Source organism: Aulonocara sp. 'chitande type north' Nkhata Bay, linkage group LG7 (genome assembly GCF_057382095.1).
Source record: "Aulonocara sp. 'chitande type north' Nkhata Bay isolate Kocher_YH1m ecotype deep benthic linkage group LG7, A_spYH_male_GT1.1, whole genome shotgun sequence".
NCBI classification, from domain to species: Eukaryota; Metazoa; Chordata; class Actinopteri; order Cichliformes; family Cichlidae; genus Aulonocara; species Aulonocara sp. 'chitande type north' Nkhata Bay.
This window is the reverse complement of record NC_141350.1, coordinates 59,116,724-59,144,077: the sequence shown is the minus strand read 5'-3', so window position 1 is coordinate 59,144,077 and position 27,354 is coordinate 59,116,724. Positions and strand designations below refer to the sequence as shown.

The following is a 27,354-nucleotide window of genomic DNA, read 5'->3' as shown; positions in this document are numbered from 1 at the left end:
AAATGAAAGTTTAAGATTTCAAAATAAATTACATATCAGGACATAAATATTACTTCTTTGTAGTGTTGTACAGGGTTCAGAGGTTCAGGTATCCATGCCTTACCTTTACCACAAGCCTGTAAAGTGACCTCGGAGCCGTCATCCACTTCCACTCCTGGCTGCATTGCATGTTCTGAATGCTTGAGAGGATTATGTTTGTTTGAACATCAATCAGCTGTGTGTCATGTTAACCTTAAAGACCAAACATCCTGCTGTAATCTAGCACAACGGTTTACTGTCAGTACGCATTCACAGAACTATCCACAGCAGCAGCAACAGTTATTTAACACCTACATGATCTTTGTACCATTAGCTTTTTAACTCCATCTAAATGTTTCAGTGAGTGTCTGTTAATATGATTGTGTAGTATTTTGTAGTCTTGTGAAGTCTCTTTTTACTTTGTCCTGAATAAAAACAAAAAACACAAATTCTTACAAAAATAGAAAAGAAAAACTTGAAACAGCAGCACAGTCGTTAATGTTGCTTTTTAACCCCTCGTGCTCAAAACATGCCTTTCAGACTAGCTTTCAAAGTAAATGTAATTAATTCAACTAATTAAACGTCCAACATCCATTCAGCTGTAGTCTGCACACGGGGCCAAAAGCGGGGTGAAGGAATTTCCGACTTCTTGAAGATCTTTGACGGATGCTGGAGCACGTGAACATGGACCGGTCAAGAGTTTGAAAAGAAGCAGAGTGAAGCCTGAAGAGGCACTTTGCAGATATCCAACAAGCAGCAGGGAGACCAAACATGGCAGCCTCTTACTTCCTGCCCATCTACTCCTACCAAGCTGAATGAGAGGCTATTCAAGTGCTAAACAAAGGAAGCAAGCTTAAAGGTACAACCTGGATAAGGGGACCAGGAACCAGTGATTTGGTCTAAAAAAAAAATAACTTTATCAATAAACAGCATTACTATTATTAGTGAAGGGTTTAAAGATGTAGATCTTCTAAGGTTACATTTTAACCATGTTTGCACCATGCTAGTCATACACCACTTTGGGGGTTTTTTTTCCATGGAAATATCAACATGCTGGAGTTGCTCTTGTTTCCCCAAGAAAATAAAAAAATCAAACTTTCTGTTGTTACGCTGGCCTCCTTTCAAAGTTTATACAGATGCTGCCAGTGTTACACCTGCTAACGTCAGACACAGGAGGAAGCACGCTGATGTCTGTGTGGCTGGTTTGCACAAGTCCAGCATGGAAGCTCTCAGGTGCTGGCAATGGGATTTTATGATTGTGTCAGCGTTTCTCTAGTTAATGTTTTACTACGTTTCGGGAAATACATTTATTGTATTAAAATACAGTAAGGACCTAATGTAATTTTAATAACAACAAATCATGCAGCAAGCCCGCTGCACATGGACGTCCTAAAACAAGGTGTTTGATCATGTAAACTGGAAATTTAAGGGTTAAATGCAGGGATGGGAAGTAATGAAGCACAAATAGTTCATGACTGTACTTAGGTAGAATTTTCAGGTATCTTTCCTTTACTTAAATATTTATTTATTTTTTTATTTACTGTATGTGTACTTTATAGTCTTTATATTTTATCGGGGTTATGTTATATTAGGGTTGTAAAGTTGGCCGGAACGAGCAGAGGTGTGGCCTTGGTATGATGGCATTTAGCTATGGCTGCAGAAGGAAGAAATGCTTTTAACTGTCAGCAGAAGTGGCAAATAGCAAACTACAAATACTTCATTACTGTACTTAAGTATAATTTTTAGTTATCTGTACTTAAGTAGTTTTTCCCCCACCCTCTCTAAATTTTAACACTAATATCTGTACTTTATACTCCTTACAAATAAATTAATGCAAAGAAAGCTGAGAGGAGCAAACGATGAAAACCAAACAAAACAGAACACAAGACTGGAAAAAAACCTCAAGATTTATTTGACAAGCACTTTTCACGAAATGCCCTGTAAACAAATTAGAGCGACTAATAATACACATCAAAAGTTTGCTACAAATAAATAAAGTTCCTACAGTCGCATTTATGTTAGTTTCTCCATCAGCTCTGAGCGATGGCTGGAGTGTTAGAAGGCTCCAACTCTATAACATACACATCACTCCTCCTGGATCCACCGCTGCCATGGTAACCTGTACTTTTAGTCCTTTTTCCAGGAGGAGCGGGGTGGACACTAATAATGCAGCTCTAGTTTTCTGTTTGTAACTTTTACTGTGCGTGAAATACAAACAAAAGACAAGGATGAAAAATGAAAAACTAGCAGTTATATTGTGATGTGAAAACGTGCTGCATCTCTCAACGAACCCATTATAAAAATAAAAACATCAAACTTCCTCTCTGACAGTCTGGGTATAACTAGGCAGAAACTCCTGTGTCACTTCACTTTAACGGTCCCAAAATACAAAAATGGAGCAGGGCTGCATGGAATAATTTGGAGGGGAGCATTTAAGCTCCATATGTCTGTGCCCAGAAAAACAACTATGTTACACACACACACACACACACACACACACACACACAAAACTGCATTGTTTCTGTCTTTCCATTCTAACCTCGTGCTGTGAGTGTTACATGGCTTTACTGCAGCATGTAGTTGGAAACATTGCCTCAAACACTTTCAGTGCGATGGAGTAAAAGCAGCACTCTGGGAGCCAGGCTCAGTTATCCAACATATTGATCACTGACATCAGTGACAACCCCACCCCCGCCCTAAAAAAAAATAAAAAACACAAAAAGAACAGCAGAAAGGTTGCACATTTTGACCCACTTTACAGAAAATACTATTTCCCATGGGCACTTCTGTCAAGCTTAACCACATGAGGATTTAAAAGACACTTCAGACACAGAAGTCCTATGAGGAATCAGTAGACTGCACATTTTTTATACTCGGAGATAAATTTAAGTCGGGCTTTGGTTAGCCAGACAAACGAAACATACATTAGGTTTAATTTACTGCCCGTTTACCCGATATAAAACCACAGCAGCAGGCCTACATGTGAGAGGACGTCAGCACTTTGATCGTCTTTAAATATTTCAAAAAAGGAAAAAAAAAAAAAAAGCACAGCCTCTGTTCAGCTTTGTGCACAGACGCACAACATGCCAGGTCAAATAACCAACACTGAGAGGCAGACAGATGCTTACTGTCAAAAGCACAGCAGCACAGACAACAACACAACACTGAAATTGTAAAGACTGCAGGAGCAAAACAGAGTGTGTAGTGATATCCAGCAACAACTTCCTGAAGGGAAAAGTTGTTGTTGTGTTTGTTTGTTTTTTGTTTATTTTGACAGCTGGTTCTGCATCATCGCCCACCTACGCTCACCTTCATCTGCAACGTAAAGGCACCGCTAAATACAACAGGTTTCTGGTGACAGCAGATTAGACGTATTCACAGAACAATTAGTGAAAATGTAAAAAAAAAAAAAAAAAAAAAAACCCAAAAAAAAAAAAACAGTTCTTGTTTTATAAAAAGAAAAGAAAAAAAGAAACTACAAATTATTGACACTAAAAGGGTCAAATAACCCCAAAGAATGACGATGGCTGTTTAGAGAGAGAGAGAGAGAGAGAGAGTGTGAGTGTGTGTGTGTGTGTGTGAGAAAAGCATTAACGGAGTTCAAACATCATCAGTTATGATATCTTAGCCCAATCGTCTTGGCCTTTTGGCTGAAGTAAAAGGGCAACTTGGTTTTTAGGACTGCTGAGGCACAACTTCCATGAACTTCTGACACAGAGCTGTGGTCGAGTCTGAAAAACAAACATCGGAGACGGTTAATCATCACTTCACCTAAGTTTCCACCCAAACAGAGCTCAAATACACCGACTGCATCCCAAGTCCCATTTATCTGTCCTTAAAGGCCACAGCGGCGTTCTTATTTCCACTCAGGAGAGCTATGAGTGAGGCAAACATGAGATCACCACTAATAAAAACCTTTAACAGGGACCTCCTTCAGATTTAGCAAACCGAGTCTAACCCTGAACCCTGAACTGGGTTTCAGGGGCCAAAACAGCTGAGGTCACCTGGAGTTAAACATTTAACTCAGCGATGAAAGAAAAAAAAACTTGGATATAAATCAAGAGCAAAGCAAATGTTCAAATGAATGGAGCTGAAATATGAAAGCCTATCAGTGTGGACCAACACCATATCTTTCTTTACCCAACGTAAAGCCTTGAGATGATAAATCTGAAATCCTACCAAATTTTACATTTGATTGTTAAATGTTATTATTTAGCTGGAAACTGACAAGGACAAAATGCAGCAGCTGAAGAGAGAAATACGGATCAACACACCAAAGGTATAAACCTAAAATATTAATCAGCAGCAGAACGGAGGACAATTTTAAAAAGTTTCAAGAAGAAAAACTTGTCATGTTTTTATTGAACCTAGCATTGAAACTTTCACGCAGAATTTGAGATAAGTAAAAATCAACTGAGTTTATATTAACCTCATAGGACCTGGCGTCCACATACGTGGACATCACATTTTGGGTTATTTAGACCAAAATACTCAATTTTGCTCTACAAGGGCCTGATATCCACTTACAAGGACATTATACTGCTACTGTTCTATCAAAATGTTAAACAAATATCCTCATATGTGGCTCTTATTTTTCTTAAAAACAAAAATAAGGTAAAAAATAAATAAATAAATCTGGAAATTCTTTGTTTTTACATTCATCGGGCCCCAACATGCCCAAATATGAAAGAGAAATTAAAAATGCATGCCATGGAAGAGTTTGGGTCTTAGGAGGTTAATGCACAAATTAAAAGCGCACACAAAAACAGGTGGAATAAAATGCTCCAAGTAACATATTCATAGACAAGGGGGAGGAGTTTGTTTTACTTTGTTTTAAAATAATTTCCCCCAGGGATCAATAAAGTATTCTGATTCTGATTCTGATACTTACGGATTCCATTTCGCAGCCACTTGGGTTTAGTCTGCCACCACACACCAATAAAATAGACGGGCAGTCCAGTGCCGATGATCCCAAAGCCGATGGCGCACTCGACTGGAGTCTTCCAGAAGGAGACGATGATAAGGAAGAGGCAGGCTAACACAAAGCTCACTGGTAGCAGAATGTTCACCTGCAGGGAGAAGCACAAAAACTCATAACTGAGTGTTTGCTGAGAAATAACGCCGCTGTAAGCCACTTCTGCATTGGCTCGATGTTTTAGAGTCAGCGCGAAGTGACCCAAAACTACAGTTCCTCCATGAGCCACTTGAGACAGGCTCGCAAAAGGAGTCAAAAGCTCCTAAAATACCCAAATTTGTAGCAGGAAAAAGAATATTTGCAATATGCTACAAAAAACAGTTATGACGTAAACTGTTTTACAACGTATCCACCAGGATAACTGAGCTACGGGCGTGTCTGCATTGCCCCTATGGCAGCTACAACATTAGCACTCCACCATTTCATCCACATAAGGTGGCAGCGGAAATGCTAACAAGGAAGGCTCAAAATCCAATCCTAAACCAATGAGGGACATCATGGTGGCTAAATCCATCATTTATACTCTATGCACAGAACCTACGGCCATCTTTTATATACAGTCGTTGTGATATCTAACCTGGCCAAGCTAGATGCAATAAGACAGGATGCTCCCTATTATGTATGCTAGATAAACTCATTTAACCACTAGTGTCAACTAATGGACTCTTCCATTAGCACCCTTCAGTTGTAAAAATCATCAGCCAAGTAAAATATCGAATCACCGCCACCGCCACCCTCACAGTTCTGGTTAGCTGAGGTGATAAAATGGGATGCCAGGATGTGGCAGGTGGCACGATTCAATAAAGTCTAAATCTTTCACAGATTGTCCTTATAATCTATGGTGGCCCTGAGAGGCCAAATGCACTGCAACTTAAGAAAACACCAGTAAATAGAAAAAACACAGAAAAAGCTCACAAAACACAACAGAAGTGTAAACGGCTAATAGCAAACATGCATCTACAGTATCTTATGGATTATCCAATTAAAATTACCTGCATCTTTTGCTCCCTCACAACACATAAGCTGTGAATGCGTCTCCCAGAAAAATTTAAACTGTTGTGTTTTGAAAGCTTTTGCAGTATTTTTACATTCGCTCATACTTTCTTAAGTTTAAGCTGCAGTGCATTTGACCTCCCAGCGCCACTGTAGTAATGGTAAATGGCCTGCATTTGTATAGCGCTTTTCTAGTCCATAGGACCCCAAAGCGCTTTACACTACATTCAGTCATTCACCCATTCACACACACATTCACACACTGGCGATGGCAAGCTACATTGTAGCCACAGCTGCCCTGGGGCGCACTGACAGAGGCGCCCCAGGGCAGTAATAATAATCCCGGTAATAATCCTTATTACCGGGTTATGTTTGATAGCGTCTGTGCTCAATAATCATATATGCGATGCACATGTGTTCAGATGCATTTGGCCACGTAGCATCAATGTGAGTGGACACTGTCAATAACTGAGCTGTTCTTAGAACACTGTGCCCCATCTCTCCTACAAAAAGGAATAAATCTAACTGTGATTCTCCACTACTCTCATTGGCTGAACAGCAGGAATGTGACAGACAAAGAAAGGAGAAAGGAAAAGAGTGGGAGGGTGAAAGAGAGATGGAGGTCAGCAGGGACAGTGCCGCTCCTGTCCCAGCCACCCGCTTTCACACAGGACTGGACCAGTACATCCATTTGCCTCTTTCACTTTTCCGCCTCTGACCATCAAACACACACTCAAATTGTAACAAGGGTCCTCTGTGATGCGGAGAGTGCAGCGGTAGCGCTCTTCCTCTTACTCACACACACACACACGTTTGTGTTTCCATCACCTCAGAGGACATCACAGAGATTGTGCAAACCTACCCAAACCATAGCTAACTTTCCAAATCTGGACCCTAATTGTGAAAGCTTTCAACCTCAAATGTAACATTCAAAGACTTTTTTTTGCTTTTCCCACACTGACTGTATAAACACATTCAGGTCCCCACAGCATGGGTAACACGAGTACACTGCACACACACACACACACACACACACACACACACACACACGCACAGCCAGCCTCAGCACCAGCTGACTAGCATCCAGCTCCCCTCCTGTCTTTTAATCTGCGATCAGTATCTGTTCATCTGCACTGAATGGATCTTTGTCTGTCGCTTTACACAAAGAAGGAAGATTTCCTGCTGCCAAAGCCAACTTCAGTGGGAGTCAATGATGACAAAGACCAAGAGAAGATCCATTGTTTTGGCCTGCCTGACAGACTAGTTCTCTCCACCACCAGCCACATTTTTTGCTGAAAACCTCTTAAAAACAGTTCTCGAGGCTGACTCACCTTTATTGGTCGATCCAGCTCAGGCTTCTTATAGCGGAGCCACATCATTCCTATGATTGCCATGGCGATGCAGAGCCAGTTGAAGAAGCTGAAGAAGTTTATGACGGAGAAGATGTCGTTGGAGAAGGCGTAGAGCAGCGTCATTAAACACTGGACAGACGGAGAGAAGGGAAAACATTACCTCTCTAAGTCTGGTGACACTGCCTCCAAGTATGAGATTTTCTGCATGCAATTAAATAAAGTAACTCATTGAAGTTCAACTGAGCAGGTGTAAGTTGCTAGCATGTTGGTATGGTTTGATTCTCCGCTGTGTAAGAGAGCAGCAAAAAGTCTTTGTTTTCAGAAAAGTTCACCTTTGTCCTTTTATTCAAAATTAATTAAAAATATTCTGTAACTGTATATAATAACCTATTATGCAGTGAAGTGAAGTGAGATCCCACAAATTAAAATACTGAAAAGACACGCACACTATTATTTTAGCTATGGTTTCAGAAGATGTACTCTCTTGCGTGCCAATAAAGAAAGTTAAAAAACCAAAAACATACAGTGAATATAAGTGAGGGGAGTGGGGTCAGCAGAGTGGGGTGGATCATTGACAGCAGACTGGGCAGGTGACCCTCCCGAGAACCCACAAAGAATAACCTGAGATGAATAGAAAGACACGGATATGTGATTAATCGCTGTGAAAAGAAAGATGAAGAGGCTCCGGGTGTTTCTAATCTTGACTCTTAACACTTGCTAATTGTGTGTGTGTGCGCACGAGTTTTTTTTTAACATGGTTGGTGTGAGAGTGTTACCTGGATGATGTGAACAGTGAGCCGTTGACTGATCCAAAGCAGGACAGGCCTACAAACACCGGGATGATCCACGCCATGGGACCCAGGTGGTAGTTACCAAAATCCTGTAGACAACAACATCAGCAACATATATTCAGCATTCAGCAGCAAGTATTCACATCTTTGGACCCGTTATACCCCCCACCCAAATATACAGTGCTGCTAATTTCTTTAAGACAATTACAATCAAGACCGACTTCTTGGAAACTAAACATAAAATGGTCCCGGGCAGTAGTTTTCCAGGCTTCCTGAAGGTGTCTTAAAGTTTTTCTTTGGACACTGGCTGCCTTAAAATACTGCTGTAAAACAAGGTGGAGGCTCTGTCAGGGCAATGGCTTCATTTTTTCAAATTGGCAATGATCCCAAACACTATGCAGTAAGCACACCTGGATAGAAAAACACACTATCACTCATGAACTGGCCTCCCCAGAGGCCGGGTTTCAACATTATTAAAGTAGTATGCGATCATCCTGATAAAGAATGGAACAAAAGCCAGTCAGCATCTAAAGAAGAGCTTCAAATGTCCTTGAAGAAGCCTGGAGAACTATTCCCTAAGACCACTTAGAGGAATTACAAGAAAATTTCCCTTCTGCTTCACGCGTGGTTTTGGATTGGCTTTAACTCAGGAGGTAGATTAGAGCAGGTTGTATACTAATCAGAAGGTTGCTGGTTCAGTCTACTCCAGTCTGCATGTCAAATATCCTTCAGAAAGACTCCAAGCTCCTCTCCGAAGCATCTATTGGAGTATGAATGTGTGTGAATGTTAGATAGGAAGCACTTAAAGCATACCAAATACAGACTTTCAAGCTTGTTAGAACTGTACAAACTCTGTTTTTGTCTTATATCTTTTAATAAATCACCGAACCAATTTCCCATTTTCCTAGCAAAATATAAAGAAATGAGGGATGGCTCAAGACTTTTGTACATTACTGCAGCTCAAAGCACTCACCACAGCCACAGCCTCTGAGTTAAGCATCTGATCGGGGGAGAGTGTGGTGAAATAGGCCAAGTTTGTTAGGACATACACTGCTGTCACTATCGGCAGGGAGATGATGATGGCTCGAGGAAGGTTTCTGAGGAAAACGTACAACAACGGCAGGCTGATTACAACTGCGGACTTTTGACTACTCCACATGAATTTTAAAGGTAAAAATCACAATTGTGATCAACTTACTTGTAAGGTTCAATCATCTCCTCTGTAACAAAATTCAAGTAGTTCCTGGAAACAAAAGAGACAACAAATAGGTATTGAACAGTAAAAAGCAATGAAGATGCACTGAACCTTTATTTTTCTGATATTTATTATTTAAAAGAAACATTAGTAATGTACAGTATGTTCAGTGTTATTTGTAATAGCCATTCATTGGACTTATCAGATGATATGTTACTGACAAAATGCCCCAGCGTTTGATCCATTTTCACACCGTCTCCAAGCACCAGGTTTAACATTTGAATTGAGGGAAACTGGATACAGGCAGACAGTGGACAGCAAACTAATTGCACAGCTAGGCTGATGTGTTAACTCACCAGCCACCGTAAGCAAACAGGCCACTGTAGAGTGCCAGGCCAATACTTCCAAACTCATATTTGGACCCCTTGAAGGAATTCTCTGGAAGAAGTCCGGCTGTATCACCTGGAGAAGACAAAAGGATTAGGATTTATAAAAATAAAAAAAAAAAAGCCCCAGTTTACCGTCTGCGCTATTGGGCCACGGGCAGGTTGACCAGTCATTCTGGCATAATACATAAAACACTGACCAGTGAATCCACAAGCCAAAGAGCCTTTGAAAGGGAAAATGTCTAATATCATGCTTAAATCCGCCCCACTATGCGGATCAGTGAAGGACTGCAGAATTACTGGAGTTAAGACCTGGCTGAGACAGTCAATAAGTAACCCAGACAGTGGCAAGGCTATGCGGGTTGACATAAGGCTCACGCAGCCTATAAAAGAGGCAGAGGTAAAAGACGAGGGAGAGGAGCAGGGGAAAGTCTGTGGTTAAGGATAGTTCAACTTTTTAACATTTGTGTCATTTATAATTATCATAGCTCTATGAATCGCGCCTTCCATCCAATGGCATATGAGATGCTAATGCTGATATAAATGCAACTTGTTCCAGCAGACAGCATATGTATTTCTCAAATCCTGAGCCCTTATGGGGATTTATCACATTCTGATCACTGCCTCTTTTTCCAGTCCTTCAGGTTTCTGCTGGTTGTAGGGGATCTGTGTACAAATTCCTGCTCTCCACGACATGCATTCTCATTCTCAGACATGGCGACGGTTGCTAAACCAACAGCCCCCGGCAGTGTTGGTACTGGGAGGGTTAGCCCTGAGCCAATGTGCAGCGTGGGAAACGCCCGATTATTGTGCAGCCTGGTCCAACGGACAGCCTCATGCATTGCTCCACCTCTGATGAAGCAGACAGATGTGTGGCCACAGTGTCAAGAGACCATGGCGCTCACTTTGAAGAAGTTTGATTATTTTGAACTGTGAATAATGCAAAAATATCTATTGCAAGAATAAAAGTACGGACTGATAATCTACATGATGGGTCCCCCTTAAGATGGATTGCTTTTAATATTTGAAACAGTTGTCGTCTGAGTTTGCCTTTAAATATTCTGCTGCATATTCCAGCATCAGTTAAACGTCACAAAGCAGCTTGCGCATGCTGGTTTGACATTTCTATGAAGAAGAATAGATTTTTTTTTTTTTTTTTTTTTTTTTTTAAACCATGTGAGTAGCCACACATTGCACAAGTCATGTCATCCACCTCAGGCCTTATGTTGACCCGTGTCTCAACTCGACAGAATTCCTGTTAAACTCACAGCTTCTGATCAGGCTTAAAAATCAGTGCAATGGCCAATTTCATAGTAACCTTTACAGATTCCTATGATAGCGAAGTCTGACTCATCACAGCTCCTTTTGTTTTCCTTTTCTGATATGATATGACATTTTTACGGGACTTACTGACCTTTGATATTTAATGGGGGAAAAAACAAAACAAAAAAACAAACAAAAAACAACAACAACAACAACAACAACAACAACAACAACAACAAAAAAAAAAAAAAAAAAAAAAAACCCCACAGAAACTTAATCTTTAAGAAAAGCAACCAAATTAAGGCACATTTCTGTTAGATCATTCATGCAAGCCATTTGTGTGAATGATCCAACAGAAAAGCAACCAAATAAGCCTCTTTTCATAGCTAAATGATGCGTTTTATTTGAACTGATAACACTTAGACCTCCTATTATTAGGCATGCGTATGGTGAAACCTTTAAATCTTTGCCTAAAGTCAGAGTGGGGGACTTTCCTCACAGTTCTGTTTCTACCACTCATCACATTCCACCATATCGGTCTGGGCACGCTGACCCACCACCAGCTGGTCTCATGATACAGGCACCAGACAGTGAAAGTAACACACACACACACACACACACACACACACACACACACACACACACACACACACACACACACAACCAAATATGCATGAACGACAGAGAACACACACGCAGCCGATAACTTGCCAGCAACACCTGAATGAACTAAATTCCTGCCTTTTTTCCATTCTGTGTGTAGAATCAGGGCACAAAGCACAACTCTGACAATGCACTCAAAGACACCTCTTTAGTTTTTTGATAAGCACACTTTATTTCAAGTGCATATTAGTTCTCTCAGTCACGCTCTTTACAACCACAAATATTGACAGATCATGAAATGGCAAAAATCGGTCAAGGTCTTTAGCACGCAGCTATGACAATGGTTTTAATCCACTTATTTATTGTAAGAAATATTAACCTGCTTACCTTATAATCATTTACAGTCACTTCCTCACGCAAAGAGTTCTCTACATTTCAGTGAGGCCCAGTACCAATGCATGTTGTTGGTGAGCAGATCAAATTGGCACAGATGTCGTCAGCTGTAACCCCGAGTCTGATTCCAAATACAGGGCCTTTCTACTTGTCATTCCCCTGCGTTCTTTCCCTTCATTTCCTGGCTTTCTCAACAGCTCCCTGCTAATAAAGGCTTTTGTGCCTTTATTAGAAGCTGCTGTGGTGTAAGCTTTAAAGTATCTCAACTATTCTTGTTTCTTCACATCAATACAGTGAATAGGCTGGTTTTACATCAGAAAATATGTTTCTTGATGTGGTTCAGACTCACAGTTAGCGGTAGCACATGGATTAGTTATACTGTTTGAAATGAGATGAAGTATTTGTACATAGGTGGGAGGTAACCACCTGTGAATCAGGTATGGTAAACAGGCTTTCTAGCAAACACGCCTTTACTTTTTGGACACCTTGGGGCACCTTGGGGCAGGGAGAGCTGTGACCCAGCAGTGGATTTTCACACGAGGTTAGAGAACACTGGTTTGTGAGTGTAACTTTGGGTGTGAGCGGCTGTGTTGAATAATTCCTGTTACAGTCAAGTAAATGAAGACGATGGGAGGGAGAACTTGTTCTTACAGATAGATGGTCAACCTTCTCTCCGTTTGCTTCTCTTACAAACAGTGTGGGCGGCAGTCAAACTAAGAAGGCGGAGGCTTTATTGGAGCTAATCAGATTACACTGCCTTCTAATCTGACACTCCAGGCCTCATGAACAGGGCCCTATGTGTAAAGCTTCAGAGCCGTGCTTTAACAATTCCCATGCACTCACTAAATGCTTCAGAAAGCTAGAAATATTTGGAATTGTTGAATCTAAAGTGAACCCGTTAGTGCATGAGGTGCTTTCGAGGCGCACTCAACCAGTCACGAGCCAGGGAGAGCTACAACAGAAAGAGGGATTATGCTTTCCTTTGTTGATATAATGACAGGCACATGCCTAGTCTTTCTAGAAGTCTATGTAATGTCAGACGTCCCAGGTAAACAGTTATTAGAAGCAGAGTGATGATTAAAGATCTTAAAATTGATTCAGAGTAGACACCAAACCAGAAATGACACTTGGAAAAGGACTAGAATAACAAATTGGTAGAATCCGTCCTCGTGTTTCATTTACAAACCAAAACAGACACTAGATAGGTGAACTTAGCATTCAGCTTACAGGGAACGGATCAGGAAGGAAAGATGAATGAAGCCGCAGAGTAAAAGCAGGTACAGCTCATGCTTGTTATTTACTTGAGAACACTTTGATGAAGTTTTCTCACACTACTGGGGGAAGAATTACTTTCAAAAGTATTAATGTAATTAACGGTATTGTGAGAGTAGAGCACAAAGGTCAGAGGCTGCTCCCTGCAGCTGCTGATGTTACAGATTCCACAGTTTGCTATGAATTCCCCACAGTTACTGACACAAGGCTGACACAGGTTTGCTGACATGAACAAAAACAGCGGAAATTGATATTTTGGCAACTTTTATCGAATGTTGTGAGTCACTGCAACCTTTTTACCTCTGGATATTCAATATTGGATCCATACGGCACGATTTTGGTCGAGCACCTTAAACTAACAAACTGGGAAGTCACCTCAACTTTACAAAGATTTATTAACGAGTGCCGCACAGAACATCGGTGTATGAGTCGAAAATATTGGCTTTAAAAGTCTGACAAGGAGACATGCTGAACCAGACGCAGCTCTGGTTTAATCGACCGCCACTCAGGTGATCTCGGACCTATGATCTCCGACCTGTCATTTTACCCACTAAGCCTGTGCATCTGTGGCTCCAGTGCACCTCACAGCTCCAGCTGAACATGTTAAATTTATCCCAGTTTGGTTCTGATTAAGTAATCTTGCCCCATAACAGGATACCCTTGCTCACTTACTTCTGTGTGCAACAGTTAGCTGAAGTTTTACACCAACAATTTGGCAGTAGCGGCAACTAATAAGGGATCAGAACATAAACAGTGGATTTGGATTTGATATGAAAACAAAAAGCAGCAGAGACTGGCTGGTGCTGCAGTGCGCTGTTAACGTAATTTTAGATACACATTCATCACGAAAGAAACAGGCTGAAGTAAAGCCAGACTAAACCCAGTCTGCTTTCGGTGTTGTGTTTTGATGCATTTCCTTCATAATATTTTAGCTTATTTCCTTTTTTTGTTGTTGTTATTTTGAATGTGGACACTTGTGCAACTGCATCAACTTTGCAGTGCAGCTGCAGTTTTAAGTAAACCAGTACTGCCACAAAATCTGCTGAATTTCAATACATCGATGGAATATAAGGTGTTAGTGTGTTTACACTGACGTCAGTGTTTCATACAGTGAAAATACACAGGTCATGTACAGAGTCTAGAGCCAAAATAAGCCCTGTGGTCAATCTCCTTATACTCAGATGTACCAGCTCATCCTCATTCAATACACAGTGCTTGCTGTATTCCCTTTTATTGCATTTCTTTCTTACTATTTCTGTCCAGGAGAGCTACTCTGATCTAATGCTAATGATCTAATGTACCCCCGTTTTCCATTTTCCTCCGTCTCTCTCAGAGGAATACGATGGACAACAGCTTCATTGCGTGCAGGAAGAAAGCCAGCCATGAGAGCACAGTTAGGAGCCAACACGGGCAGCAGATTGGGTACAAGCCTCCAGTCGCCTGGTAGAAGCTTTAACCTCACAAAAGAAGCAGAGGGGTCTTGTGTCAGCTTTGATATGTAGACCGTGGTAGTCAGTCTTGGCTGAGAGTGCCAAACCCTTCCTCTAGAGGGCAGTTTGATCGCGTAAGCACACTTCCTGTCTGATTAAAAGCACACTTTTCAGTGGTTTATAGTGAGCTGAGCACATGTTCGTGCTTGTTCAAACAGAAGTTATTTGTGACTCAGACTTGCAACAGTCAATGAGCACACTCCCAAATGTGTCCTACATAAGAGCCATTATATGGTTTATCTGTCCTATCTTTACACAACGCTTCACCAGATCCTGTTGGTTGTAATAAAATTCAGAAGTGACTCCATGAAATCAAATATCTACAAATCACGTGTGTGAGGATTTACTCGGGATGGGAACACAGCAGCTGAAAGAGAGGCGATCCAGACACAATTTAGGAGTCACAAGCGATGAAAGACATGAAAGCTTTATACGTCTGGGCCATCACGACTTTCTTTTTAACACAATTAACCTCACAGTCACAGTCAGTTTGCCGGTTTTAATCTTAGACTGACTTTGAGGAAAAAGGTACACGACAACACTTCTTCAAATCTCTTAGTGAAGGAGACACAGATCCATTAAGTTAAGTAATCTAATTTAAGGATTTCCCCCTTGAAACTGAGATTACCTGCTTATGTAAGGGTTGATTGTGCCAGCAGGCGAGCTACTGTGTCAATGGAATACACAGCTGGAGTAAACACAGCTGAAACTTCCTGTTTTATGTCGCGTGGCACACAAACTGGTCCGTCAACTTCCTTGACGCTGATGCAAATCACTCAACTCAAACTGTAAAGACTTTCTACACTGCCTAAATCATTTAAGGGAATCTAATAACAATATAAACGGAACATTAAAATCCACAGTTCATAAAATCCACATATTTTACCATGGAGTTTATTTACTGTTTAACTTTTGTAATGTGTGTCAGGCTCTTAAAGTAACCTTTTTATGCTTTTTAATTACTTTCTGATACACTGTCACGATGGTCTATCCTCTTATTAAACATGGACAATGTTTAATAAGAGCTAATGGATCAGTATGGTGTCACAGAGAGCAGAAATCCTTAATGTGGGCATCTCAGACGGCGAGCATGGAAGCCACACCCACCTGATGTTCAAACCTCCTGCTTTTTAGGAACAGCCAGTGAAAAGGAGAGGGAGGAAAAACAGACTGAGTGGGTTCATCAAGCCTGAGTATATTAGAAAAAGAGTGCTTTGAACTATAAATCACGGAGATGCACAAGTCCAAACTGTCAGCACGTGTCATTTGCATATTTGTGGCTACCTCAGCCCGTCTTCAGCCATGTCGGTCATTTACATTTTAACTTGTTAAAGGTGTGTCTGGAGGGATGGAGGGAAATGCTTATAAAGTCAGAATGGGTTTATTGCCAGATGTTGAGGTTTACAATATTAGGAAATTGCTGCGGTGCTTCAGTGCAGACAATAAGAATTAAAGTGCTATGTAGAAAGAAAGATATGTGCATGAGATATACATGAGATATATACATGAGAATAAGAATCATGAGTGCTACGTAGAAAGATATATACATGAGTGCAGGTGGTGATCAGTGCCAAACATGAAATGATGCAGTGACACAGCGTAGGGTCATGTGTTAGTGGCGGGGACAATCATGTGGTTATTGTTCATGTGTCCAACAGCAGAGGGGAAGAAACTGTTCTTGTGGCGAGAGGGGTTGGGCAAATAAAGCCGGCATAAGAGCAAAGAGGTGACCTGTGCATTTGTGTGCTTGTGCAAGGTACCTTGTCCAATCTTGACAAATCCGATGATGATGATGAGCGCGAGCGCTAGAAGCTTGGCTGCCGCGAAGAAGTCCTGCACTCTGGTGGCCGCCTTCACGCTGTAGCAGTTCACAAAGGTTAACAACACTGCGAAAGAAAAGGAGGCAGAGAATAAGACCACAGAGTAAAAGAGGCCACTGACACATAAAGCTTACAGGTGTGTTACGCGTATAGGAAACCAATCTTGTAACCAGTCAAACTGCACAACTTTACCCTGTAATGTGTTTCTTCTGCTCCACTTGTGGGACCTTACAGTGAGTGTGTGTGATTGTACGTTCTGCTGTCAACATGACGCGAGCAGAGGAAGAAGTTACAGGGGTGACACATTTTAAGAGAATAAAGTCTTTTCTCCTGTACCCATCTGTCTTTTAAATGCCCATGTACCGGCTGGTGCCTACCCTATCCTCCATAAGCGCACACACGCAAAGTTGCTGCAGTAGCCTGTTAGAAGTGATTAACTAAAGCAGCAGGCCTGTTCAAAGCTCCTAAATCAGGTCGGGGCCACAATAGAAAGACGAGACGGCACAATGAGGCTCTGTATTTGAGAGACCAGGACAAAGGAGAAGGAGGCCAAGTACAGTACAGGGGTAGACACACTTTGGCATCCAGACCCACAAACACACACTAATGGCTAATACTTGGGCATGTAGCGTACACGTATATTCACAAACCTGAAGGGAACAGAGACGCGCTGATCTGAATTATACAGATTCCAACAGCAGTCAAATTAAACAAAACCTGGCACTAAAATAGACTTTAGGAGCTATGAATGTGCAGCGACCCTGACCACCTCACAGACACACACACAGACACACACACCTCTAAACTTATGTTCAGGCTGCCATGAAGTCTTGAAAAGAAGAATGAAGTGATGAAACAGGTGAGAATCCTGAAATAATTGCTTTAAGACAAAATAAGGTGTAAAACAGCCCAGTGCACATAGAAAACTCTCTGCACATCCATCATAAATGTGCGGCTGTTTATTAACTTAGACATGCGACACGGAAAACTGATGATAAACTACTTGTTTTTAAACCGCACCACTAAAACTGGGGTTAAATCATCTATTGGTGTATATTTGCTTGCATTTGATTTAATAAAACCAACTTACATTAAGTTATCATATCTAAGCTTTAAGTAATTAAAATGAAGGCATTTATTTTGATTTCTTTGCTGCTTATCACGTCACAGAAAATATTATTTATGATAAACACCAGGAATTATTTCAAAGCAATTAATTGGGTTATTTTTAAGACCTATAACCTGTGAGCAACCTACATCACCCCGGCAGCTGATGTAATATCGCCGCATTTTTTCCACTACTACACGCGCGCGTGTGCGAGTGCTGATGGTATCGCACGCGCTCCATAGGATGAGGCTTTATATATTGTGTGTGAGCATAGTCGTTCATTATCTCAGGAGGTGCCCACGAGGCACAGGTGTTTTTATAGTATAGATATACAGGAAGTGCAACCACAACCGCCTGCATAGGGACTCTCTCACACACACACACACACACTAAAGTTGCATCATCTCGCCCGGTGCCTGAGCTCCGATACTCACTGATGCAGAGACAGGCCACTAGCTTGGCCCCCGTCTCCGGCACCGAGCACACGGGGAACAGCGGCTTCAGGAGGTAGGTGGCGAAGACGTAGGCGACGATATACTGGGAGGACGGCCGGATGATAAGCAGCTCGATCCAGAGTTTGAGGAATGCCGGCAGGGAGCCGTACACTTCCAAGATGTAGGCATAGTCGCCGCCGGACTTGGTGATGGTGGTCCCCAGCTCCGCGTAGCAGAGGGCGCCCACTGTGGAGAAGACCCCGCACACCGCCCACACTATGAGGGACAAACCCACAGAGCCAGCCTCCCTCACTACGCCTGTCGGCGTGACGAAGATACCCGAGCCGATGATGGTGCCCACGATGATGGCCACGCCGTTCAACAGCGTGATGGTCCTCTTCAGGGCGACCCCTTCCTCCGCTCCGTCTCCTGCTGTGACGTTGCCGGGGCTGCTGAGGTCGCTTCCCGGTCCTCCATCCTGACCGAAGCCCCCCCTATCACTGCCGCTACCCGGGGACAGCATCCTCTCAGTGACCTGCTTATCCTCCTCCCTGTCCACGGACGAGTTGGAGTTTCTCTTCTTCAGCCCTGACATCGCTGGCTGAGCTGGTTCCTCTTCTGTCTGCCGCACAAAGCTTCCCGTCTCGCCCCCCTCTGTCGTCAGTTTGATGTGCCGGTCGCTCTGATGCTCAGGCCGGCCTCAGCCACGAGGAGTCCACGGCGTGTCTGTTGTGTGACTCAGAGCGGCGTGCTTTCTCTGCTCTACTCTCTGAACGAATAAAAGAATCGTGGAAATTACGACGTCTCTTACGTCAGAGCCTATCCTCCATAAAGCCCTCCTTTATTCTTTACACCCCCTAGCGTCGGAAATCTGCTACTGCTCCGCCTCACCCCCGAAGCCCACACAGCACCCGTGGCTTTCAGGGACCAGATCACAGAGAAATCATGGGACACGGCCACCCCCGGGTAACTGTTCTGCGTGAAAGTAACACAACCAGTTTAAGGAGACACTAGAAGATGTTAGTGAGAGCATTTTTTTAACTGTATTTTCACAAGTTTTACAGCATTTCTTCTAGATGAAGGTCTCCACCACCCAGGGGCGGATTTAGAGGGTTGGCATGTGCCATCCTGAAATGATCTCTTGCCACCCCTAGTGTCACCCTAGTTTTTCATATGACATTGTTGTTTATTAAGACAGGTTTAAGATAAGGCAGCATTAACACTTTGAAGGTAGAATGATGGTGAGTGTTATTAACACACTGTGTGCCGCATCTCCAAAACGCATGACCGGCATGTGAATAAGCTGACATAGCAACAAGCTGCAGTCACACTGAGTCTCTGAAAGTTTGGACTTCAAACACAGCTAATTGTGCTGAGAGTGATGAAGCTAGTTATAAAATACTCCAAGGATCTTTTCCTTTTTTAAAATATTATTTCGCATTATGTTCTGTAAAAAAAAGGGGGGGGGGGGGCGTATACTTTTTCACACTGGGTCATTTTGGACCTAACATATTTGCCACTACTGTTAAATAGTATTTAGTATTTAGTATTTATTTATTTATTGTCATTGTCAAGAACAATGAAATTGCGTTTGGGGCTTCCATACAACCCCCCAAAAAAAAAAAAAAAAAAAAAAGAAGAAAATAATAAATACCCCTTAGAACCCAAGTGTACATATTTAACCCAGTGTGACTCCAATGCAATAAGACAATCCTTAGCAATAATGTTCGTAGAAATTCAGACAAAGACCTGAGAAACATGACAAAATACAACAATGCAACCCATTCAATATTATTGTACTGTGAGATATGATATCAGATATGATAGTTATCTATTTAAGAAAGAGGGGGGGGGGGGGGGGCAGGAGGGGGAAGAGAATAAAGATATGATGCACCAATGCAGACCAGTTCATTGCTATTAAGAAGTTGGATATGGTTATTGTCCGTGAGAGGGGGGCAGAGAGTTCAGGAGCCTCACAGCCTGTGGATACAGGCTGTTGGCCAGTCTGGATGTTCTGGCCTGTATAGACCTGTACCTTCTCCCTGAGGGCAGCAGATGGAAAAGGTGGCGCGCAGGGTGATGTTGGTCCCGCAGGATACTGTGCACCCTCCTCAGACAGCGAGTGGGGAAGATATTACTGATCTCTGGCAGACTTGTTCCAATAATTCTGCCAGCTTCCTTCACCACCCGCTGGAGTGCTTGCTGATCGGCCTTGGTGCAGCTGGGGAACCACACTAGAAATCCATACGTCAGAACGCTGCTGATGGCACAGTTGTAGAAGTTCAACATCAGAGATCTGGGAATGTGTGCGCTCCGCAGTCTCCTCAGGTAGTAGAGGCGCTGTTGGGCCTTCCGTACAACTGAGGTGATATGGTTGCCCCAGGACAGGTCCTCGGTCACAGTTACCCCCAAGAATTTAAAACTGCTCACCCTCTCCACCGCCTCACTGCCAATGAAGAGAGGCAGATGGTTGTTATGACCCCTCTTCCGGAAATCTACAATGATCTCCTTGGTCTTTTTGGTGTTTAAGACCAAGTTATTGTCGTGGCACCATGACTCTAGTTGTTGCACCTCTGTCCTATAGTTTGTCTCATCATTGTTGGATATAAGTCTGAGCACTGTAGTGTCATCTGCAAACTTAACAATGAGATTGGACGCGCAGGAGGAAATACAGTCATGGGTGAAGAGAGTGTATAGCAGAGGGCTCAGAACACACCCCTGAGGGGCACCGGTGTTGACCACAAGGGTGGAAGAGGTGTTCTTACCCACTCTATGTGATGAATACCTCAGTCAGGCTCTAGCCTTCTTAGTCTCTGTGTTGTTGTTTAATGTCTTGTTGTTGATACTTTGCAATAGGATATGTTAATCTCAATTTTAAAGAAATTGAGATTTTTTGAAATTGGGCCTGGGCTTGTCCATAGTGGACACTTTTATTAACCATGTATCCCCACAGTGTGCACACACTACATAAAACAAGAAAGTCTAGTGCACCACAGTAGTAAAAACTCATACTTACTTTCCAGAACGCACAGAAACCAGTTGCACTGGTTTTATGGTCTTGTACTCTGAGAGAAAATAACACAAGTGGAGTTGGTCCCACTGGAATGAGGACATGTTGTGCAATTTACAGACATAGTCATAGACCTGTCTTGCTAGATTTTCACTTTGCCTGAGGATGAGAAACATCATGAGTATAGAATTTCCGTCAACAGAAGCAGTTTCTATCTCTGTAAGCATCTAGATGTAAGTGAATACCAGCGTGTTGACACGTAGTACTCAACTCTTTTTTTTCTTTCTTTTTTTTGTTAATGCCATCAGTGGCTTTTAAGTGGCTGTTTGAAGCAAGAGTGAATCAGGTCAGATGTGCATGGTCCAGAGGTCATACAATAGATTTGCCTCCATTTCCACTGTTTGCTTTCCAAACAGACCAGTTAGGACTCTGTGAATGTTTACAATTCATACACAGGTTCATTTGGGGAACACAGTGTACAACATCATTAAAAAACACAGCTGAATCATCTTCAACACCATTGTGTTCATTCAGTTTGTCACGTGGTTTGTGCTCTAAAATATGAGCGGCATATCGTGAGAAGTACACTCAACAAAAATATAAACGCAACACCTTTGTTACTGCTCCCATTCCCCATGGGATGGACGTAGAGACCTAAAATTCATTCCAGATACACAATATAACCATCCCTCCCAAACAGTGGTCACAAATCAGTCCAAATGTGTGGTAGTGGGCACATCTGCCATATTGAGATAATCCATCCCACCTCACAGGTGTGCCACATCAGGATGCTGATCTGACATCATGAGTAGTGCACAGGTGTACCTCAGACTGCCCACAACAAAAGGCCACCCTGGAATGTGCAGTTTTTTGCGCTATTGGGGGTCTGGGGACCCAGAACCGGTCAGTATCTGGTGTGACCACCATTTGCCTCATGCAGTGCAACACATCGTCGCATGGAGTCTATCAGATTGTCAATTGTGGCCTGTGGAATGTCGGTCCACTCCACTTCAATGGCTGTGCGAGGTTGTTGGATATTCGTGGGAACTGGTACACGCTGTCGTATACGCCGGTCAAGCACATCCCGAACATGCTCAATGGGTGACATGTCCGGTGAGTATGCTGGCCATGCAAGAACTGGGACATTCTCAGCTGCCATCTGCCCTGAACAATGTGAACCATGATTCATCCGTGAAGCGCACACCTCTCCAACGTGCCAGACGCCATCGAATGTGAGCATTTGCCCACACAAGTCTGTTACGGCGACGAGCTGGAGTCAGGTCAAGACCCCGATGAGGACGACGGGCATGCAGTTGAGCGTCCCTGAGACGGTTTCTGACAGTTTGTGCAGAAATTGTTTGGTTGTGCAAACCAATTGTTCCAGCAGCTGTCTGGGTGGCTGGTCTCAGACGATCTTGGAGGTGAACCTGCTGGATGTGGAGGTCCTGAGCTGGTGTGGTTACACGAGGTCTGCGGTTGTGAGGCCGGTTGGATGTGCTGCCATATTCTCTGAAACGCCTGTGGAGACGGCTTATGGTTGAGAAATGAACATTCAATGCACGGGCGACAGATCTGGTTGACATTCCTGCTGTCAGCATGCCAATTGCACGCTCCCTCATTGCTTGTGGCATCTGTGGCATTTTGCTGTGAGACAAAACTGCACATTCCAGGGTGGCCTTTTGTTGTGGGCAGTCTGAGGTACACCTGTGCACTACTCATGTTGTCAGATCAGCATCCTGATGTGGCACACCTGTGAGGTGGGATGGATTATCTCAATATGGCAGATGTGCCCACTACCACACATTTGGACTGATTTGTGACCACTGTTTGGGAGGGATGGTTATATTGTGTATCTGGAATGAATTTTAGGTCTCTACGTCCATCCCATGGGGAATGGGAGCAAAAACAAAAGTGTTGCGTTTATATTTTTGTTCAGTGTAGATGGAAAACAAGCTAAGCGCCTGTTAAATTCCCCCACATATTTACTAAGAAGAAAAGGGTCATCAGTCCATCAACAAAAGGAGAAGCATCAGGGCAAGGCATGAAAGTTTTTTATCTTTTTACACTGAGTGCCAGTAGGGACATGATGAGTTGGAGTCTTGTTTCAAGGTTGGTTGCATAGCAGGATCAAGGAAACTGAAGTCAGTCTACGGGATAACTTTATAAGTGCTGGGAGTAGATCCAGGATGGGCAACACCGCCACTGAAATCTGACTCTGACAGCAGATGACTGTCATATATACTGAGGTTAAACAAAATACACAACTGTGTTTTTGTGATACACACAGACACACAAACAAACACAGACAGACAATTTCCTGTGTTTAGAGCAGGTAAACACGCTCAAAATTGAATGATCACATCCACCCTAAAGGTGCACTTGTATATTTGTCTCGGTCGATCTGCTCAAAGCCTGCAGAATGCCATATCATAGATGCACCTTAATCCGTGTCTGCTGTGTCTGACTCATGTAGCTACGTCTGTCTGTCTCAGTTACCCTGCAGAACAGTTACCAAGACCCCCAAGAGACCTGGGAACAAGTGTAGCAGAATTTTATGGTCATTGTAGGAGGCTGATGTTCAGCTGACAGACCTCTGAAGTGGTGGGTGCTTTAAAAATAAAATAAACAGTATATTAAAGATGGACAAATTGATAAAAAAATGACTTAAACGTCCATTCTTTCTAACACCTTCAGGAAACAGTTTACAGTCTCAATCATTAGTTTCACATTTAACTGAGTATAAAATTATGCTTTTAAAACAGACTTGATTCTGTTCATCTGGACATAGCGTTTTCAGTGGGAGAAACAATTTGTCACTCATCCAAGTGACTTCTTCAGTCTAGAGACCGAAGATTGCCATTTCCCTTTCAGACGTGTATTTCCCACAGGTTTCCATTTACATCCTACCGACTAATATATTAGGAATAATGTCAGAATGAATTTAGAGGTTATTCATGTTGAAATTCTTCACATAGCACAGAGTTGGTTTACAGTGCTGACTCTGCATTACAATTATGAAAACACATTCCCACAACTGTCCCAGACATAAATTTCACCGCCCACTTCAAAGGAGCGAAAGGATTTTTTTGTCTGGGAACATAAAGTTGTCCCTTCAAGAGGGAGTACAGCACTGATGGGAAAAGGTTTGGGAAGCGAAGACGTGACAGAGCGCTGTGGGCGAGTGCCTGTTCGGCAGCTGTTTCCTGTTCCTTTTCAAAGGAATCTGAGGGTAGGCTGACCAATGAAATAATCAAATACACAATAAAATATACAGTCAAAGTCAGGACTGTTCAGTGCTTCCCATCATTCTCAGTGATACTTTCTTGCAAACCTGTGAGATATAGCAGTAAAGTGGCATTTAATACACCTTCCTTGCTGTTGAAATGGTAGGTCACAGTTTTGCTGTATTAAGATTTAAATGACTTTTACATAATGCTTTTTCTTTGAACTGGGCACTTTAAACATGCATTAATCAACACTTGACTTTTACAACTGATCCTGTGAGATATGAAATTAGTCAACAGTAATCATGAGGCCTAAGAGAATAATTAACCAACTCAACAGTGGGAGCCAAATTGTTCTCAGCAGAAGGAGGTGGATGGTTTTAGTTCGAAAAATGTTGTGGAAAAGCAAATCCATGCTAAACAGAAAGGTTAGAGTTTAAGTTGTGAACATGTATACTTTGAGACTATAAACTTCTCTGAGTCTGCGAGGTGTTAGGTCAAAATTTAGCTTGTTCTTAAACATGTGCAGCAAACAGAAACCTATAGTAAAAAAAAAAAAGAAAAGACACTTCCCCTCTGGTAACTCAGGTAACCAAACTAGACTTCTTGAACATATTTTCTCTAGTGTGCCCTTTAGAACATTTTTAAATAAAATTATTTGACAAACACCATTACTTAAGTTCATAGAGAAATTCTGCTAGTGCCTTGGTAACCATGCTAGCTAATATTTTTAGTTAATGTTAGCAAGCATTAGCATTAAATGTTAAACAAGAAAACTTAAGCTGAAGTTATCCTGTTTAAATGTGGTCATTCTGTCTTCAAAAAGTCAGGACAGTGATACCCATCTATTCGAAAGCTAATCCTATCCTGTCCACCAGAGAGCTGCAGTTTTTTATAGAAAAAACTATTAAATTATCTAATGGCACTCGTTAGCCTATTGTTAAAGTTAGCTATTTTCACAAATAAAAAAAAGTAAAATATATATATATAAAGAATAAACACAAAGTATTAAAGAATGAAAGAAATATAACGAAATTGAGTTGTTTTACCTGTTTAGCTGATATCAGTATATCTACTAATAAAGACAAACTAAATCATTCATCACTGTATGGCTCAATCCCACTAAAGTAAAAAAACAGACATCAACGTCCTTGAAGCTAAGAAAAATCTGTGGTTGCCTGATGATTTGATTAATTAATATTTTTGTGTCCATTTGCAAGTAGTTGCAGCAACCAACTGTTGTCCAGAGATTCACCTTGCAACACCCTCAACCTCTAGTCAACCACTTTAAGCTCAAGTTGACTGCACAGGTTACCTGATGGGTGGTAACCTGTCTCGAGATAATCCTTGACTGACTCAGACAAACTGCCAATGGTTTGCAAATAATTGCCAACATGGTGCAATCAACCCGAGTCAGTCTGCGCTAATGAGTCCAACTCATCTGCTTTGTGCAATGGGGGATTTGACTCAGCTGGTTGCCACCTCGGTATATTGTAGTTGTATTCCTACATAAAAGCAAAATTGCCTGAATATTGAGCACATATGTCATGTTGTTAAATTGCCATCATGCAGCAACTACGTTGCTATATGTAGAAGAATTTATTTTCAAATCTGTGAGTTTTGGCTTCACTTAAGAAGTTTGAATTTCTGTGTATGTGGACAACAAAATATTTGCAATTTTCCAGATTTATTTCAATTTATTGCCGTATTATCACAAACAGATTCGAAAAATATGCTGAAAAAACAACATTTTGGATACATGTGACATCTGGATATAAGGGACCAAAAACCACCAATGCATACTTTGAGGTGAAAATGTTACTTATTTAGTTACATATAGTAAATTATTCTACTTTAAAAAAACAAAAAAACAAAACAACCTGTCGTAGCAGATGACTGACTCTCCCTGAGCCTGGTTCTTCTGAAGGCTCCTTCCTGTTAAAAGGGCGTTTTTAATTTTCGTGGTCAACACCCTGAAATTCAAAGGGGCATGTTTGATTGTTGGGTTTTTTTCTGTATTATTATAGGGTGTTTCCCTTAAATATAAAGCACCTTAATCGACTGTTGTTGTGATTTGGCACTATATGAATAAAACGGAAATTTTAAAAATTTTATCATTTTGTCCGGAATTGCACATTCAGTGCAGTTTCTATGTGACATAAAAGAAGTTTCAAGTTTCATTGTCATGTACAGATAACAGTGTAGCCACATTTATCCATAATGAAATTCTTTGGCTTGTGCTCCTCAGCTTTACATGAGCATATAGAGAGTGTGCATTTACAGTGGTGCAAACAAGTATTTAGTCAGCCACCGATTGTGCAAGTTCCCCCACCTAAAATGATGACAGAGGTCAGTAATTTGCACCAGAGGTACACTTCAACTGTGAGAGACAGAATGTGAAAAAAAAATCCATGAATTCACATGGTAGGATTTGCAAAGAATTTATTCGTAAATTAGGGTGGAAAATAAGTATTTGGTCACCTCAAACAAGGAAAATCTCTGGCTCTCACAGACCTGTAACGTCTTCTGTGAGAAGCTTTTCTGTCCCCCACTCGTTACCTGTATGAATGGCACCTGTTTGAACTCATCATCTGTATAAAAGACACCTGTCCACAGCCTCAAACAGTCAGACTCCAAACGCCGCCATGGCCAAGACCAAAGAGCTTTGGAAGGACACCAGGAAAAGTATTGTAGACCTGCACCAGACTGGGAAGAGTGAATCTACAATAGGCAAGCAGCTTGGTGTGAAAAAATCAACTGTGGGAGCAATCATCAGAAAATGGAAGACATACAAGACCACTGATAATCTCCCTCGATCTGGGGCTCCACGCAAGATCTCATCCCGTGGGGTCAAAATGATCATGAAAAAGGTGAGCAAAGATCCCAGAACCACACGGGGGGACCTGGTGAATGACCTGCAGAGAGCTGGGACCAAAGTAACAAAGGTCACCATCAGTAACACACTACAACGGCAGGGAATCAAATCCCGCAGTGCCAGACGTGTTCCGCTGCTGAAGCCAGTGCATG

At 42.0% G+C, this 27,354-nt stretch overlaps 1 protein-coding gene across 1 annotated transcript; it reads right to left on the bottom strand.

Moving 5' to 3' along the window:
* Window positions 1-1,907: 1,907 nt before the first annotated feature.
* Window positions 1,908-18,895, bottom strand: slc7a5 (solute carrier family 7 member 5). Its single transcript, XM_086301684.1, has 10 exons — window positions 18,094-18,895; window positions 16,492-16,617; window positions 9,681-9,786; window positions 9,328-9,372; window positions 9,103-9,226; window positions 8,115-8,218; window positions 7,863-7,959; window positions 7,318-7,467; window positions 4,910-5,087; window positions 1,908-3,749 (listed from the first exon to the last, which is right to left on the bottom strand). The coding sequence occupies exons 1-10, from the start codon at window positions 18,686-18,688 to the stop codon at window positions 3,694-3,696; spliced, it is 1,581 nt and encodes a 526-aa protein (XP_086157810.1). The 5' UTR covers window positions 18,689-18,895; the 3' UTR covers window positions 1,908-3,693.
* Window positions 18,896-27,354: the final 8,459 nt, after the last annotated feature.

Coding starts and splice junctions, on each gene's coding strand:
- slc7a5 (XM_086301684.1), bottom strand. CDS start 18,688: ATGTCAGGGCTGAAGAAGAGAAACTCCAACTCGTCCGTGGACAGGGAG. Junction 9,787..16,491: donor ATTTGTCAAGATTGGACAAG/GTACCTTGCACA, acceptor TGTCTTCTCCAG/GTGATACAGCCGGACTTCTT. Junction 9,373..9,680: donor CTGTTTGCTTACGGTGGCTG/GTGAGTTAACAC, acceptor TTTTGTTTCCAG/GAACTACTTGAATTTTGTTA.